Source organism: Eptesicus fuscus, chromosome 6 (genome assembly GCF_027574615.1).
Source record: "Eptesicus fuscus isolate TK198812 chromosome 6, DD_ASM_mEF_20220401, whole genome shotgun sequence".
In the NCBI taxonomy this organism is placed as follows: Eukaryota; Metazoa; Chordata; class Mammalia; order Chiroptera; family Vespertilionidae; genus Eptesicus; species Eptesicus fuscus.
In genome coordinates, this window is record NC_072478.1 from 74,696,269 (window position 1) to 74,714,051 (window position 17,783).

Consider the following 17,783-nt stretch of genomic DNA (forward strand, 5'->3'; position numbering starts at 1 on the left):
AGATATTCACTTTGTGTTGGATATTTAGGTCAATTCTCTTTCTGATATTAAAAATAATGCTGCAATTTATGTTTTCATATAAATAAAGCTCTTTTCCTCTTGAATTTCTACCTCAATAAAATTGTAATATGACTACTGTGTCAAAGGATATAAACATTCCAACAAGTGATATTTCGTTCCTTTAAAATACTTCAAAAGTGTCTAGGAAAGTAATTATATTCCCTCCACATCCCAATTTATTGATCTAAAATCTATCTGACCAGCCCTCTAATGTTTTTTCAAATAATTGGTTATTTTCTTCCCTAAGGAATAAGCTTTTTTTTTGCCCTGGCTGGTGTTGCTCAGTGGTTAGAACATCAGCCCAAACACCATGGAGTCTAAGGTTCAATTTCTGGCCAAGGGCATGTACCTGGGTTGCAGATTCAATCCCCAGCCCCAGGTGAGGCATGTGTGGAAAGGCAATCAATCGATAGGTCTCTCTCACATTGATGTTTCTCTCTCCCTCCCTCCCACTCTCTAAAAATCAATAAAAAAAAATATCCTTGGGTTAGGATTAACAAAAAAACTCCCCACAAACACACACACAAAACCCTTTTTGTTTTTATTCTATACCATCCCCTTACTCAAAAAGAAGACAGACCTATGATTTCTAAGTCCCAAATCTGAATACTTGCAATCCTAAATTTAAAGTTTTATTCTAAAACTTAATATTCAGACAGAGAAAATCACAAATCTCTGGAAAAAAAGAACATTCAAAAGGACTGTATTACCCAGTTTAAAATATCTGAACATAAAATTGAAGTTACCTTAAGAGCTACAAGCAGAGTAACTGTTTCAACTGAGTAGTATCCTCTGTCAACATAATCTCCCATAAACAAGTAGTTTGTATCTGGTGACTTGCCACCAATTCTAAATAGTTCCATGAGATCATGAAATTGCCCATGCACATCTCCACAGACGGTGACTGGACATCGAACCTCTTGCACGTTGGATTCTTTTGTCAGGATTTCTTTAGCCTACAGATGGGAGAGAAAAAAAACATAAACCAACACACTTGACATGAAACAACACTAACAAAGATATGTTTCTTCATACTTAATGTAGTGTAAGGGGCAATCTTAGTAGAAAATGAAATTGCAGGCAATTATGATCCCATTATAAGAGGGCAAGGTTTTATTCCATTGGTTATCTCTCCCCTGAATCCAAAAACAAATGTATATCAAGATGCACAGCCCTATTTCTCTCATCAGTATCAACAGTTTTTAGGCCTATTAGTTGTCATAGAAGTAAACACTAAAGAGATTATATTATTAGTAGCTATATAAAGATCAATGAAAATGGAGCAAGACATTCAGGTACCTAATTCCTTAGCTTTAGAGTTCTAACGATAATGCTGGTAATTCCAGGAATCCAAGCTATGAGGAGAGGTTTCTTAGTCCTGCTTGACTTTAATTATTGAAAGACATTAAAATTTTATCTGTATGTTAATATACTTTTTACACTTCACAGTATACTAAAATACAAGCTTCTTATTTTACAGTTTGTACCTATTCAATATACATGGGTTTTATACTGCTTTTAGAAAACTGTTTGATAGCATTCATCCACATAGTCACAAATTCAAACATTACTTTTAAGGGTAACATAATCTATCTCTCAATACCATTTCATTCATTCAACACACTTATTCACCATTACTGTATGCCAGAAACTGTAAAGAGCACTGGAAGATATCATTCATTTGTTACATTTATCTGAGTGATATTATGTGTCAGGCAGGTTCTGTGCTATCTACTGAAGGTATAGTGAACAAGGTAGGTCATTCCCATGGTGGGGTAGGGGGTGCGGGCCCACAAACAAGTATCTAAGTAACAGAGTACAGACTGTTAAATGCAATGAAAGGGAGAGTAACTGGTGGAGGCCACTTTAATAAGATATCACAAATAACAAGACATCTCAAAAAGCACACAGTAGAGCAGAAGAGATAGACAATAAAATGATCATTACAGCCCTGGATAAGTGGATAAGAGCATCAACCTGTGGACCAAAATTCCAGTCAAGGGCACATGCACGGGTTGCTGGCTCAATCCCCAGCAGGGTCATGCAGGAGGCAGCAGATCAATGATTCTCTCTCATCATTAATGTTTCTAACTCTCCCTCTCCTTTCCTCTCTGAAGTCAATAAAAATATTTTTTAAAAAGTGATCTGTAAAGGGCCAAGTGCTAAGACATGCTAGAGTAAGCAGCAGTGTTCCAGGATCATAATCTCTGGGACAGCTGGAAAAACTGACTGAGCCTGAGGTCCAAAAAATGAGTGATTTAGTTCCACAAAGGGGATGAAAGTAGAACATGGAAGGAGGTCCTACACAGGCAGATGGAATTACTTGTAGAAATGTCTCAGGAGTTAAAGGAGGGAAAAATTAACATGGATGAAGCATAACACACAAGAGTAAAGAAGAGGGTGGACTGGGGTAGAGCTAGGGTAACCAACTACCCTGGTTTTAACACTGAAAATCCTGCATCCCAGGAAATGCCTATGCTGTGCCCATGCAAACCATGACAGTTGGTCACTCCAAGTAGGAAACGTAGGGGGAGAATGAAGCATGGATATAGACTGAAAAACAAGTCTAGTCAAAGTGGTATTGGAACAAAGATCCACTGGCAGCAAAGTTGATGAGTGACTATAGTATTTCAGAGGTAGGGGCTATAGAATGTGGTATTGTGGGTATCTGAAATGGAGTAGAGCTTAAAGGCCAATAGTATTCCAATACCTTCAAAAGGCAAGTCTTGCACAGTCTCCTCCCGAAACATATCTAAAATCTATCTGCTTCTATCTTTTTTTGCTACTTCCCTGGCCCAAGCCACCATCATCTCACCTGGATTTCTATGCTAGCCTCCCTGTTCCATTTTCCTGTCTCTAATCTATGTTCCATGCAACAAACTGACAATTTTTACAATGTTCACCAGATTAATTTTAGTTACAACTGTGTATACAGAACCTTGCTAGAACAATGCCTGAGATGTAGAAGGCACTTCAGGCAAGAATCAATAATTTTTTAAAGTCTCCCCTCCCCACCTCATACTGGTGCTCTCACGTGCAGCCAAGTTTAAGAACCACTATTTTCAAGTCTCTAAATATTTTGGAGCCTATTTTAGTACATTCACCAACCAATGACATCCAAAATTATTAATTTGCTCTAACATTTTTAAATGTAGAAAAATATTCACTGTCCTCAAAAAGGGATATTTCTAAAGAAATACATATAATCTACATCTCTAGTGTAATTCCAACCTTCCTTGGTTTATTATTATTAAAAAGCAGTTCACTAGACATATTCTATTACTGTTTGGCATTAATACCATGTCTACATACTAATGAAAATAGCTATGAATGAAATGATAAGCCTTACTTCAAAGAAATTTTCAAAAGTTATTGACCACTCTCCACAACCCCACTCCCCCACTTGGACAGAGTAACCACCAATAGCATTCTGATGTATATCCTTTCAAAACCTTGTTTACACATTTTAAGTCATATTATGTGTCTAAAGAAATATAATTGCATATTTAAACTAGAAACAGTATTGTTCAGCAGTCTGTATTTCTCCTTACCAATATATCTTGGAGTTCAGAATGCATATATATATAGACCTGGTTAATTTCTCACATTGGACATGGAGTATTATCTGAGGAACTAGAGGCCTGGTGCATGAAATTCGTGCAAGGGTAAGGGTCCCTAGGCCTGGCCAGCAATCAGGGCTGATGGGGGCCTTCCGGCTGCCGCTCCCTGGTGGTCAGCGCATGTCATAGCAAGCGATCGAACTCCAGGTTGAACTCCTGAGGGGACACTTTGCATGTTCGCCTTTTGTATATATAGAATATATATAGATAGAAGATAATACTCTGGGGGGAGGGGGCAGCTGCATGTATATCCTAGTATTTGCTCCCTTGTATACATATGAAGGCACATTTCCTGTATGAAGTGGACTTATTAGTATATCTAGTAGTTTGCACTTTTTTCTAAATATATTTTTATTGATTTCAGAGAGGAAGGAAGAGGGAGAGATAAAACATTAAAGAGGGAGAAACATTGATGAGAGAGAATCACTGATCAGTTGCCTCCTGCACACCCCTAACTGGAGATTGAGCCTGCAACCCAGGCATGTGCCCTAACTGGGAATTGAACCATGAGCTCTTGTTTCATAGGTCGACACTCAACCACTGAGCTACGCTGGCAGGACTCATCCTCTGGTATTCTGACTGCTATAATTTAAAGCCTATGTCCCTGAATTATGCATGGAAACAAAAAAGCAACACACTCCCAAACATTTTTGCTTCTCCTAAACCCCTAAAACATTTTTTCAGACCTTCAAATGTCTCCGCTACTTAATTTAACATTTGGAAAAATAATATCAAGTTAAAAAAAAAAGTGTAATTAGCACCATATTCATTTTTTTAAAAATTGGAACTGTACTGAAATTCAGTCAAGTGGTAAATAATGAAATGAATGAATTCAAGGAAAAAAGATTTGATGTAAAATTTCCTAGCTTGGCCAGTGCGGCTCAGTGGTTGAGTGTCAAACTAGGAGGTCTCGGGTGATTCCTGGTCAGGGCACATGCCCAAGGTTGTGGGCTCTATCCCCAATAGGAGGCAGCCAATCAATGATTATCTATCATCATTGAATGTTTCTCTCTCTCTCCCTTTCCCTTTCTCTGTTCTCTGAAAACAATAAAAATATTAAAAAAAAAAAAACTTCCTGGAACATGGTTAAAATGGGAATAGACTGTTTTATTAATAAGAAGAGACCATCACAAATAACAGTTTGTGAAGCTAAAATTTTATACCATCCTAATAAACAATTTGAAAAATCACTTGAAGGAAAGAAACCTTTAGAGGTATTAATTTATTTTCAACATCCTCTCAGCATTCTGAGTTCAGATCCAGAAATCAGACTGTATTTCAACCTGCTATAAAGCAATCAAGTATAAGGTGAATGACTTATATAGATCTGTTTGACATTCTTAGATATAGGTCATCCCTAGCCACAATAACATGAAATTACAAGCAAAGATTTTTCAAGGAAGTAAAAGAGAAAAAAACATGAACCAACAGATTCACCAACCACTTATAATCAAGCAAACATTTAAAAATACAATATGATTACAATGAAGAAAAACATTTTTAATAAGAAGACCAAAAAGCATTAAAATGTTGAGATTAATTTCAGTGGAAAAACTTTAAAGAATAATATGACTGTCTTAATCCTACCACACCAACGAAACTACTCTCATTTCTTCCAGTTTTTACCTAACACAGACCTCATGTCTACAACTGGTCAACATCTCGTTTTATGCTCTAATATTTCATATTCACTAACCCAATTTCCTACAGCATTATAGTGATCATTTTAAACTGCTGTATAACATCCTCCTGAACAGATTTATGCACATATTATTGTTATTTGAATGATTTCCTTTCAGAAAATTTTCAATTGTGGGATTATAGAGCAAGATAGTATTTTTTAGTTTCATATGTACTATACAACAGGATTATGCTTTTTGTTAGTGGTGGAATGTGGAAGAGCTGCTGCTGCCTCTGAAGCAGTAAGCCAAGCTTTTCACTTAGTTCCACCACTCCAAACCCTCCCACCAAGGACCCTTGAATCTGTCTACCCTGGGTGAAGCAAGACCTCTTAGCTGGATCCTACCCCCTTCACTCACTCCCCATTTAGGCTGACTGTGTGTGTCCTAACAACCTTAGCATGATGCTTTATCTTAAACAACTGCCTTGTGCAGTCAATGGGCTGAATCTGACCACTCTGGCATAGACTTGCCGAATTCCTTGATGGGCTACCAGAATACAGTTTAAAAATCAAAGAACTAAGTGGCACCAACAGCAGCAGCAACAGAATAGAGTTAAAAAAAAAAAAAAAAAAAAAAGTGATACCTGCCAAAAGGAATTTCCAGCCCAGAGAGTGAGTTCAGGAAGTGGAGCAAGTGGCCAATTCACTCACCCCTCTAGCATCCCAGTTCCAACCATTTACAGCAGCAGTGCTCCTGTATCTATCTGGAGTCCAGCTTCCATCTCCCCACTGTCAGATCCCTTGTCCACCTTCTCTTCCTGCATGCATGACCTATAGCTCATAGCCTATGCTGAGGTTTCAGGTTATAGTCAAGAATACAATAGCTCAACTTTCTACTTTGGGGGCATGGACTACAGATCTTACTTGACTCCTGTGCATCACCAGCTTCCTGAACCAGGAGTCTCACACAACCTATTGGTTCCACTACAGTCACCAGCCATCTCAATCAGTACTCAGCTTCTCTTTCTATCCAAGGATATGTAGCTTCAAGCCTGGTTTCAACTACTTAACTGCTTGGATTTTAAGGACCAAACTGCCTCCTGGAAGTTTAACTTCAAGGATGACTGCTTGGATTATGAAGATCAGACATCTTGTGGAAATTCCAGGTTTTGTGAAGACCTGTAGAAACTTTGTTGTGTGGGTGATTTTTAAATATACTGGGCTGGACATTCCAGTTTTAGTATGGTTTTGCAAACCAATGTCACCATAATAAGTTCAATTAAAAAAAAGAGAGAGAGAGAGATGGGATGATGCTCAGACTCATCTTCTGGGATACTTGAAGGAAAAATGAAGGTCCTTAGAGGGGCCCACCAACCAGCAAACTGAAATGGACAAATCAACCTACTTAAGATCCTGTCATAGTCTTAGATCATTGGTTTTCCTGATTTGCAAAATGATCAAAAGCATTCTGTCATGTGCAACCAAAACAATACAAACACTAAACTGTGAGGGAAAAGAGGGGAAGGACAGAGCCTACATAAGCAGAGGTGTTCCAATGGTTTAGCCAATTCTGACTGAATCTTAAAAAAAAAATGGACAGAATCTCAAGTTCACTAGTGTCTCATGACCAACTGTTAGTTGGCACTGAAAAACTTTTCAGGGCTGTGTGAATTGTGCAACTGATTGTCCTAGATGCACTACTTTATTTGTAATATGTTCACAAGGAGTCAATATGTAGTTTAAGAGACTATCAGTGTCTTATATAAATGGTACACCAGTTTTTTTAAAAACATATATTTTATTGATTTTTTACAGAGAGGAAGAGAGAGGGATAGAGAGCTAGAAACATCGATGAGAGAGAAACATCGATCAGCTGCCTCCTGCACACCCCCCACAGGGGATGTGCCCGCAACCAAGGTACATGCCCTTGACAGGAATCGAACCTGGGACCCTTGAGTCCGCAGGCCGACGCTCTATCCACTGAGCCAAACCGGTTTCGGCCACCAGTGGTTTTTAATCTGTGATCTCAGACTTCAAAACTGTGATCACCTGTTATTGTATGAGACCTTGAATTCAACCTTTGTAGGGGTTCTTCTGTGATTAAATAGGTTATGATAAGTAAAATTCAGAGCAACCAAGTACTTATCTAAAAACATTACCTTTAGCTGGAGGTGCTGCACTGCAACTTTACATCAAAATGTCTCTGGACAAGGAGAATGAGAGAAGAGGACACAAATTCATCTGCAATTTATAGCCAGTAAGTCTAGCAGTAAAGAGACACTGGTCAACCGCTCTGGCCCTAGTAAACTTATAAACTGAGATTATTATTTATGTTTGCAGATGTTAACTGGAAAAGTTATATATGTGTAAACCTTTTCTTCCTGTATTAAGCAGGTATGTATAATTGTATCTAACAGTTTGGGCCTGTGTGTAACGCATACAAGATAGCACATACACACACATACACACCAGATTATGCCCAACTTGTTATGCAACATGCTCAGCTATCCTATATAATAAAAGCCTAATATGCAAATTGACCAAATGGCAGAACAACCAGTCGCTATGACGCGTACTGACCACCAGGGGGCAGACACTCAACGCAGGAGCTGCCCCCAGCCTGCAGGCCAGCCAAGGTAGGTGCAAGTGGGGGCCCCAATCGCCCGGCCAGTCACCCCACAGATCGGCCCTGATCACCAGCTAGGCCTAGAGCCCCTACCCATGCACGAATTCGTGCACCTGGCCTCTAGTTTCAGATATAAAATGCTATCTCCTGATTTAACTGACACTTTTCCTTTAAGATTTCTAACCTTTTATTCCATGTTTATTTACTTCCAGTTATTTCTCCTCTTATACAAATTGTCCACACATACTCTTTGAGTAGTCATAGAGTTGGGTGATGATCTTAAGTATTTTTCTATTAAAATACTGATTATTAATTCTAATATTCATTGGAACTCTAGTTCAAGTAAATCTAACATTTCACACTCTAATCATAGTTGAGTACATCTTCACCAATATAGCTATAAAGGCATAAGAGAAGTTGAGAAAAATGCAATCTTTGAATTTTACTTTTCAGTTTAAATAATTCAAGACATTTTAAAACTTTGAATTTAAAGTTTTCATTTACGGCAAAATAATTAAATTTGCAGGCAAGAATACTTTTTTCAATATCTTAAAAGAATTTAACTTTGCTTTTTGATGCCTTAAAAAAGATAAAAGATAGGTTTGATTTTCATAACCATGCAAAAATTATGTTTTATGGTAAATTAATATATATGGCTAGATTTTTATTTTGGTGTGATACATAAAGTAGTGCATATTAGCTCTGGAAGCAAATGAATTTATGTTAGTTATCTTCAATTATCAAACCTTTTTTTATACTACTTGTCTTTCTTTTCTTTAAAATATATTTTATTGATTTTTTACAGAGAGGAAGGGAGAGGAATAGAGAATTAGAAACATCGATGAGAGAGAAACATCGATCAGCTGCCTCCTGCATACCCCCTACTGGGGATGTGCCCGCAACCAAGGTACATGTCCTTGACCAGAATCGAACCTGGGACCCTTCAGTCCGCAGGCTGACGCTCTATCCACTGAGCCAAACCAGTCAGAGCTACTACTTGTCTTTCATTAATTATACCAAACGGATGGTTCTAATATTTTATGAAACAATTCAGTCTTCTTTGATTAAAATCTGTATGATTAAGCTTCAAATAATCATCTTCATCTCTAACCAAAATAAATGATCATTTTCTTTAAAGCCATATATCTGACCTCAATCTTTTTTTTTTTTAATAAGTAGGCAGAAGTAGCAGCTTTTTTTAAAAAATATATTTTATTGATTTTTTACAGAGAGGAAAGGAGAGGGACAGAGAGTTAGAAACATCGATGAGAGAGAAATATCAACCAGCTGCCTCCTGCACACCCCCTACCAGGGATGTGCCCGCAACCAATGTACATGCCCTTGACCGGAATTGACCCTGGGACCTTTCAGTCCGCAGACCAACACTCTATCCACTGAGCCAAACCGGTTTCGGCCTGACCTCAATCTTTACTAACCAACCTACACATGTGCATGAATTAAACATTCCCAATCATTCCTGCATGGGGGGGGGGAAAAAGTTAATCTACTAAACTGAGAAATGTTGCTAGATACATAGTTGATTAAAAAATTCTCACAACATAAAACTAGATTCAGCCACTCTGAGTCTGTTTCCTCCCTGATATATAAAAGATGACTTGGCCTAGGTCTTTAAGTTTCCTTCTAACACTAAAATTCTACTCCCATCCTAAAATCCTTCTTAAAAGTCTTTTAATGAAAAGTCAGAGCCACACAACAAAATACATGGTGGGCATTACTACTAGTTTACAAATGATGGGTGCAGAGAAATAAAATTCCCTTGATCACCACTAGCACAAATGTTCTAAAATCTTTCCTATATAGTTTACAAAAGTTCAACCTCCTGACTTATCTGAAACGCTATTAAGAACAAAAAGCAGCCCTAACCCGTTTGGCGCAATGGACAGAGCAACGGCCTGCGGACAGAAGGGTCCTGGGTTTGATCTGGGTCAATGGCACATACCTTGGTTGCAGGCTCCTCCCCAGCTTGGGCCCTGGTCAGGACGTGTGCAGGAGACAACCAATCAATGTGTTTCTCTCATTGAGAAACATCAATATTTCTGTCTCTCCTCCCCTCCCCCCTTTTCTTCCACTCTCTAAAAATCAATGGAAAAATATCCTCCGGTGAGGATTAAAAAAGAAAAAAGAACAAAAAGCAAACTAACAAATCCCTATGATAATGCTATTTAGACAAAGTTAAATACTGAAAGTCAGTAATGCACGTAATAGGGGCTTAAAATTTTTGGTTGAATGAATTCCAAAAACAAATGTAGTGTCACAGTGTTAATAGCATCAAATGACACTCCATAATCTTTGTCAACTACACTTCTGTATATGACTCTAGCTAAACAAACGAACAGTTTCCCAGGGCACTCTAGAACAAAGGTTCTCACGATTCTTTCAGGCCCCCCACCCCCCCATAAATGTAAAAATTCCAATCTGTAGTAGTAATTAAATGATTAAGGCAGAGGTGGGGACAGGGAGTGGTGCCATAGCACCTGGCCAGCTGGTCATGCACAAACTTTAGACACACATTTCTGTCACTGCCTTGTTCATCCATTTCAAACCACAATACCAATATATAACTAGGCAATAGTAACTTGGTATTGTGAAATTAAGCTATTAACCCCATGTTATTACTTTGTAGTTCTTTCAGACCCTAGCCATTTATTGACAAGCCGTAAGTCTCAACTTCAGCTTATTCTACTACTTCTGCTCCAGAAGTAGAGAGAAAAGCTATTTAAAACAACAAAAGGAAATCTTTCTCCTTTCTAGTTCTAGTCCAAATCAGATTTCACTTGCGTAGGAGTACAGGTTGAGGATTTTTTCAGACAAGGATGGTAATGAGAAATTAAAGGGAAAAAGTTATATAAGCATAACCCATGGACACAATGTGTGTGGGGGTGTGTGAGGGCATGTGCTGGGGGGAAGAGGGGATGACCAGGGCGAGGTCAATGGGGGAAAAAGGAGACATATGTAATACTTTAAACAATAAAGAATTTTTTAAAAAGTGAAAGGCGAGAACTGGACCAAATAGAAGAGTTATAAAAGGGGGGGCGGGTCCTCTGCCACACAAAACTTTTCCTCTCTCCTAAGTACCTTAAAAAAAAACAACTCTTGCCTACCATTTCTTCAACGCAAATCCAATGTCTCCTGGTTTTTTGAGCTCAACTCCTCTAAACTAAACTAATATTCCATGTGACTTATGAGATAGGGAAATACCTGCTGTCATAAAAAGGGTGAACACCAGAGTGGTGATGCAAATATTATCACATACACTCCTGAAGTGCTCATCATTCTTTCTACCGCATGAGTTTCACTTTAGCCCTACTACCAATATTTGTAGACACAGAACTATTGACTCTGAGAAAAACAAAGGAAGAGTTGCAGAACTTGTGTATCAGAATAGTACTGTTCACCGTTTTGGTATTTCCTCATTAAGTCAACTTCAAAACTAACTGCATTACTGCTTTATGCCTGGAAGACCATGAAACACAGAGGCACAAACAGCTTTGACTGTGGAAGCTATGAGGATAAAAAGAAAGGCATTTTACACGTTGTAATGAACAATAATGTCAGTTATGCTTTATTAGAATATTTCAGAGCTCAGTCTATGGATCACAATTTACGCTATCTGAGAATACATAGAAAATAAACTGGAATTTTCACCTCATTAATCTTTTTTGAGGGGGGGAATGCAGTTAGCCACATCCAAAACTGAAGAATAATTATTGTTGACTCCTCCAGGACACAGTGAAACGACAGTATGTGACAGGAATAGGGAACTTTCAAGCAATCAAAATAAAAGTAATGCTTTATTTTACAGAGCTGTTGATCCTACAATTCAGTCTGGCCTCAATTCACCTGCATCTTTTATTAACACTACCTAAGAATCTAAAGGGGGGCTATGAAGCAAGGCTAGAACATTGGTCTTAGAATCCTAGGCAATCTCAATTTAGTCCCTGCAGCCAATAACTTTACCTTTCTGAGCCTCTAGTTTCTATTTATAATTGAGGACAATAACTGTTACATAAACGTAAGAGAACTATGCATGGGAAAGTATGATGAACATAATATTCTGTGTTACACTTCCCTGCCAACTCTTTTCAATGTTCATATTACTTTTATGTAAATGAACCAAACAATGTTGTAAACCAAACACATATACAGACTAGCAAAAAACATTTTACACTTCATAAATTACATTTGCTCAAATATTTTGTAGCTCATCTAATTAGAAAGAAGGGATTTGTTTTCTATATACTCACGTAAAAAAGTAAAAAAGGTTAACACTAAGTGGGGCCTAATGACTGCATTTTATTTATAGTGCTTGTAGAGAATGGAAAACAGCATTCCTAGTTAAAGAATGCTTTGAGAAAAAAAAATCTGGCTATCAAACAACATTCTCCACAAGTTTGGTAAGAACTGAAAGCACAAAGCCAAAAATCATACCTAAATTAAACCACTGCTGAAGTCATATAATAAAAGACTGTTTACTGTAGTTAATGTGAAAGCCAAGTTGACACTAATATTTTTTCCCATCTGTAGATGGAAATATACCAGTCCAGTTACACAGATGTAGTCATGTTACTGACTATAGAATTGTGCCTGGCACGAAACTGCACTCACTTACCACAAATTCTTAAACAATCAACAAATTATGATCCCAAAAATGACAAGGTATACTGCACACACACAACCAACTTGGCTTTGATATAAACCTTTATCACATCTGGGGGGGGGGGGGAGAGCTTGACTTGTTAATAACATAAAACTATGTTCACTCTTGGATTCTCTGCATTTGAACATCTACCACCGTTCAGTATTGACCATAATAATGGCCTCTGCATTTTAAAAAATTACAATAATTTCTTATGATGATCTTTATTACTTAACTTTAAATATTTCATTCAGATCAGGCATTTTCAGATATATAAAAGGTTTTAAAATTATCATGCCTTCTCATAATCAAAGAAATCATCAACTATTACTAAGTAGCTATTTCCAACAAGTATCTTTTCTTAAAATAAAAAACTACTGTACTAATGAAAAAAAAATTTCCCTCAAGATTTTTAAAATATGTAGGTTTCACCAGATGGGTTATTAGCCATACAAATATTAACAATGAAAAGAGAATTTTTTTACTAGGAAGACTTGTACAAAAGATCATTTCAAGTCACGTATCCTAACTCATCCCAGATACCTAAAAAACTGCCTTCAAATTAACTTAGTCTGGAAGGTTAATATAATACCAAAAGTTGAAATACTTACAAGCTAAAGACAATAGGAAGGCTGTCTGATGGTATCCCCCCAAAAGGCTCATCCATTTCTTGGAAACCTAACTCCAAATATTATTTCCATCCTTTTGGCTCTGAAAATTAAAATCTGGACAGGCTCGATGAGCAATAGAAATCTAAGCATAAATTGATTAATCTCACTCATCTTAAGTTTCACAAAAATGTGGAAAACAACGAACATTTTACTAGGTGCACCAAGCTTCATACATCCCACCTTAGCATCAAATATTTCATCTGTAGTCTCCAACACAAACCCTCTACTTCTGTGGTCCATTTACTAATGAGTTCCAACTAGATTCAGACTCCTTGAGAATAAACATTATATTCTGTATTGCTTTCCATTCTTCTCATAAAAGGAAGCAATCTTGGATATTCAGTAGGTTTTCAATATTTAAACACAAAGCACTCATTTAAAATGGAATTGTAGCCGAAACCGGTTTGGCTCAGTGAATAGAGCGTCGGCCTGAGGACTGAAAGGTCCCAGGTTCGATTCCGGTCAAGGGCATGTACCTTGGTTTCGGGCACATCCCCAGTAGGGGGTGTGCAAGAGGCAGCTGATCGATGTTTCTCTCTCATCGATGTTTCTAACTATCCCTCTCTCTTCCTCTCTGTAAAAAGTCAATAAAAATATATATTAAAATAAATAAATAAAATGGAATTGTATAATCTCAAATTAAACATGTATTAAGTCTATAGACAAGAAAATGGGTCTTGGTTGGGTAGCTCAGTTGGTTAGAGCATAATCCCAATAGACTGGGATCAATCCTCGCTCAGGGCACATACGAGACTCAACCAGTGAATCCATAAATAAGTGGAACAACAAATCGATGTTTCAAAAAAGAATATGGACCAAGTGAAGTGGTTGCCCCAAGGTGAGTCACAATTATTCACTAGTACCCAAGTCTAACTTTGCATCCCATGATTTTCCAATTACATCATTACTTCTCTTCCAATATTTTCTACACAAATGACTAGTCATCTAGCCAACTGCTGAGTAAGTCTTTATGTAAAGTACTAAACTCTAAAAGTCATTACAATCATCACTTATGGTACCTACAAATTAAGACCTGATAATATACATTGAATAATTTTGAAAAGCTTATTTATAAATCTTTAAAATAAACACCATCCTCATTTTATGCAGGGGAATTAAGGATCAAGAAGCTACCATTACAATGCAGCTCCAATAGATGATGTGCCACCTCATTAACTAGGAGAGTTTTGTTTGGGTTTGGGATAAATAAATCTGAATTTGATTCACTTAAAGTGCAATTATTTATAGCATAATTTCTTTAAAAGCCTATTTTAGGGGTATATAGGCCAAACTCATGAGCCTAATTTTCACATCAAACCACAAACAGGTCAGCATAATTGCTCTGTAATAACTTTCTTCACTAATACAAAGTGATAACATAATATTTCACAATTCTGTATTAAAATAAAATGCTGCAAAGTTCACTTTAAAAAAGGGTAACTAAAATGGACTAATGAAATGGACTACAAGATTCTGTTTTCAGCATCTGTAAGCACAAGTCCGCAACACAGTAAACGCTCAATCGATAGCTATTATTGACACTACCACTTAAAGCCACAAAAATACAAACACGTAACTTTCCTAACAAAGAGCCAGGATACAAAATTTGCTGCTCTTAGTTTATGTTGCTCACTTTAAAAAAAGAAATGGCAAAATGCCAAGTACGTAAAGCTTAGAGAAAGATTTCACACTACCCAGTTTGAGTCAGCATATAAATCTTAAATTCAACTGACATTTATTTGATTTCCAATCCCAAAACTCCATATATAGTATGATTCACCAAACTCTCCATTTCTTCCAACTATGAAAAACAACTTATATTCCTCCCTACATCTATCTATCACCATGACCTTCGTAGAAACTAGGTTAGAGATTTGTTTTTAAATTCTTAAAAAAACACACACCACTTTACAAAAAGAGTGGAAAAGATTGCTCGGTGAATGTATCGCAATCCACCTAGGATAGCAGTAGAGCAGTGGGGCCTTTCGATAGGTCTTGGGGTCTGGCATACAAGCTTGCCTTTGGGGGGGACCCTCCGGACAGCTTTGGAGCTAGGGCTTAGTCCTGAGCCCAAGTGAAAAGCCTCTGCCCACCGCACAGTCGAGTCTCAGGCTCTATCTCCATGCTGGAGAACCCAAGGCCTCTGGCCCGGATCTCAAAACCGCCCCCCACCCGGGGTCTCCGCTCCGCCAGCACCCGTCCGACGCCAAGGCCGGGAGGCTCCGAAGCCTCGGAGTGGGGTGAACTCCGCCATTTTAGGCGGCAGTGGCAGGGACAACCAATCCCTGCGCGAGAGGCAGGGGGCGCCGGGTCGCCTGGGAATCACCGCCGGACCGCGCCGCGCCGGACCCCGGTCGGGGAAGCGCCGGGGGCCCGGGCTGGCGGCCTCCGCCATGTTGCACCCTCCCCACGGCAACCTCTTTCTCGGCGGGCTCAGCCCACGGCGGCCCCCGCAGCCGGAGGGTAGCTCACCTTCTCGCAGAGGCTCTTGACCTGGGGCTCAGAGAGCTGCTTGCACTCATTCAGCTGCTCGATCCATTGGTCCAGTTCCTTGGTGAACACCTTCTCGTCCATGATGCCACCCGCCCGAACAGGCTGCCGCTCCGCGCTACACCCGCGCCGCCGCCCGCACACGGGCCACACGCACACGCCGCCGCCGGTTCCCGAGGTATTGGTGTGGTTACCGGCGGTTGCTCGGCGCTAGCTCTGGCCCGCTGGCTCTCCCCGCAGTGCTCGGCCGCTGGCCGCTGTCTTCCTCAGCTAGCTAGAGCCCCCGAGCTCGGCTCTCTGTAATGGCGGCCGCCGGCGTGGTGACGTCACGCCGGGCGTCAGGAGGCGGCGGGATGCGGAGGGGTGGAAGGGCCGCGGCACGAGCTGCGCAACTGCGGAGCCGACCCTGGGCGGCCGCCAGACCGGAATAGGGGCGGGAACCCGGGGCCGAGGCGCAGGCGCAACATTGCCCGCTGGTAACAGGCACCTTGGGCGTAGGGCGTGGTCCTCCAGAAGGGTGGGGCCCAGGGGGAAGGGCGGGCGGCGGGGAACTGGGCTAATCCTGGGGCCCGAAGTCCTACGCGGCGGGGGCGGGGGCCTGGCGCGGCGCAGTCCTGGCGGGAGGGGCCTCCCAACTGCCAGAGACCTTTTCCGAAAGGTGCTTACGCCTCGGCTCTTCACCGGCCACTGCAACCAAATCGGAAACGAGAATTGCGACCCCACCGCTCCTCCACGGTGCAGCAGCGCTGGAATTGCTTGGGATTCCCGCATCTTTGTGGGAAGGAACGAGCGAGGAGTTGTAGCCTGGGTGGAGACCACCTCCACCTCTGGTCGGCACCTTGTAATTAGGTCACTCGTAGGCGGAGGAGGGTGTACCTCCCGGGGGGGGGGGGGGGGGGCTGCGCAGTGCATCTGACTCCCCTGGCACACCCTCTCTCACACCTTTCCCTGCTCCTAGATGGCTGGTCGGGCACAACGGCTGGGCCGAGGCTTGGGTTTTTCTCAGGGCCCCCGACCTCGCCTAGCTTCCAAACACCCCTCGCAGCCTCGCCCGTTTTGGCTTTCTGCCACAAGTGTGCTCTTTCCTCTGACTCCAGTTCCTCCTGGGAATGAGACACATCACACACACACACACACACACACACACACACACACACACCTGCCCGCCTTGGGCTACTTTCTAAAGGGAAGGGTGGAAGGAGATGGACGCACCTGTTTTGAACCTGCGGTGGTAGAAAAACCGCTACGATCCGCGCTTAAAGAAAGCTTGGATATCTTAGGATCAAACGTCAGTCTGGCTGTGAATCTCTTTGGGGTTTGTAATATGTTTTCACATTCCAATGTCCCTGCATTCACAAAAATATTTTGGCTCCAACCATATGCTAGATCCCATGCCTGGGAGAGAGAGGGGGAGGTCTTCCAAATAGACAAGGTACTCTGACCTGGTGGAGCTTGTATTCATTCTCCCAACAGTACTCTTTAAATGATCTGGGGATAGATAGGCAGAAGAGAGATTTTGATGTCCACAGGATCCGAGAGAAGCTTTGCATTTAACCTTGAAACACCAGGCAAAAGCTGAACCTGGTCCCCTGTCTTCTAGACTCCCTACCCTAGAGGGGAGTGCTCGCTGCAGCTCTAAGCGCATCGTCCTGACCGTCAAGCTGAAGAAGGCCCTGGAGGCCCAGATCAGCCAATGAGGGACTTGAAAATTCTTCGTTCAAGACAACCTGCTTGGCCGGGCCAACTGGCCTGGCCTTACCGGGCTGGAAATTGCAATTCTACTTTCCCTTCTTACCTCCCAGTAGTGTGGCCCAGGAGAAAGTAACTTAGATCTACTCCCCCAAAAGATTATACATAATTTACTAGTCTGGGGGAAAGTTATTTTAGCTCAAGTCTGACCATGTTTTGCAATTAGCATCCCCAAATAATACAGGAGTAAGAGTTAAGACCATTTAGAATGAAGAAAAAAAACATCACTTGGTGCCCACCATTATAAAGACATGTCCAGTGTGCTGTCTTACTCTTCAGGTTTACTGGT

The 17,783-nt window shown here is 40.5% G+C and overlaps 1 protein-coding gene and 1 pseudogene across 2 annotated transcripts in view; one reads left to right on the forward strand and one right to left on the reverse strand.

Moving 5' to 3' along the window:
- The window catches only part of LOC103286718 (S-phase kinase-associated protein 1), a 66,129-nt gene extending 50,034 nt beyond the window's left edge, over nucleotides 1–16,095 (reverse strand). The window contains exons 1-2 of one of the 2 annotated variants that reach the window (XM_008142277.3): nucleotides 15,728–16,095; nucleotides 807–1,016 (exon numbers count right to left, since the gene is read on the reverse strand). In XM_008142277.3, coding sequence (XP_008140499.1) covers nucleotides 807–1,016; nucleotides 15,728–15,829 — 312 coding nt within the window. In that variant the 5' untranslated portion in view covers nucleotides 15,830–16,095. The remainder of the gene's footprint in view (nucleotides 1–806; nucleotides 1,017–15,727) is intronic. The other variant, XM_054717829.1, reaches the window with a different exon arrangement.
- Nucleotides 1,391–6,476, forward strand: LOC103289487 (homeobox protein OTX2-like; annotated as a pseudogene).
- Nucleotides 16,096–17,783: the final 1,688 nt, after the last annotated feature.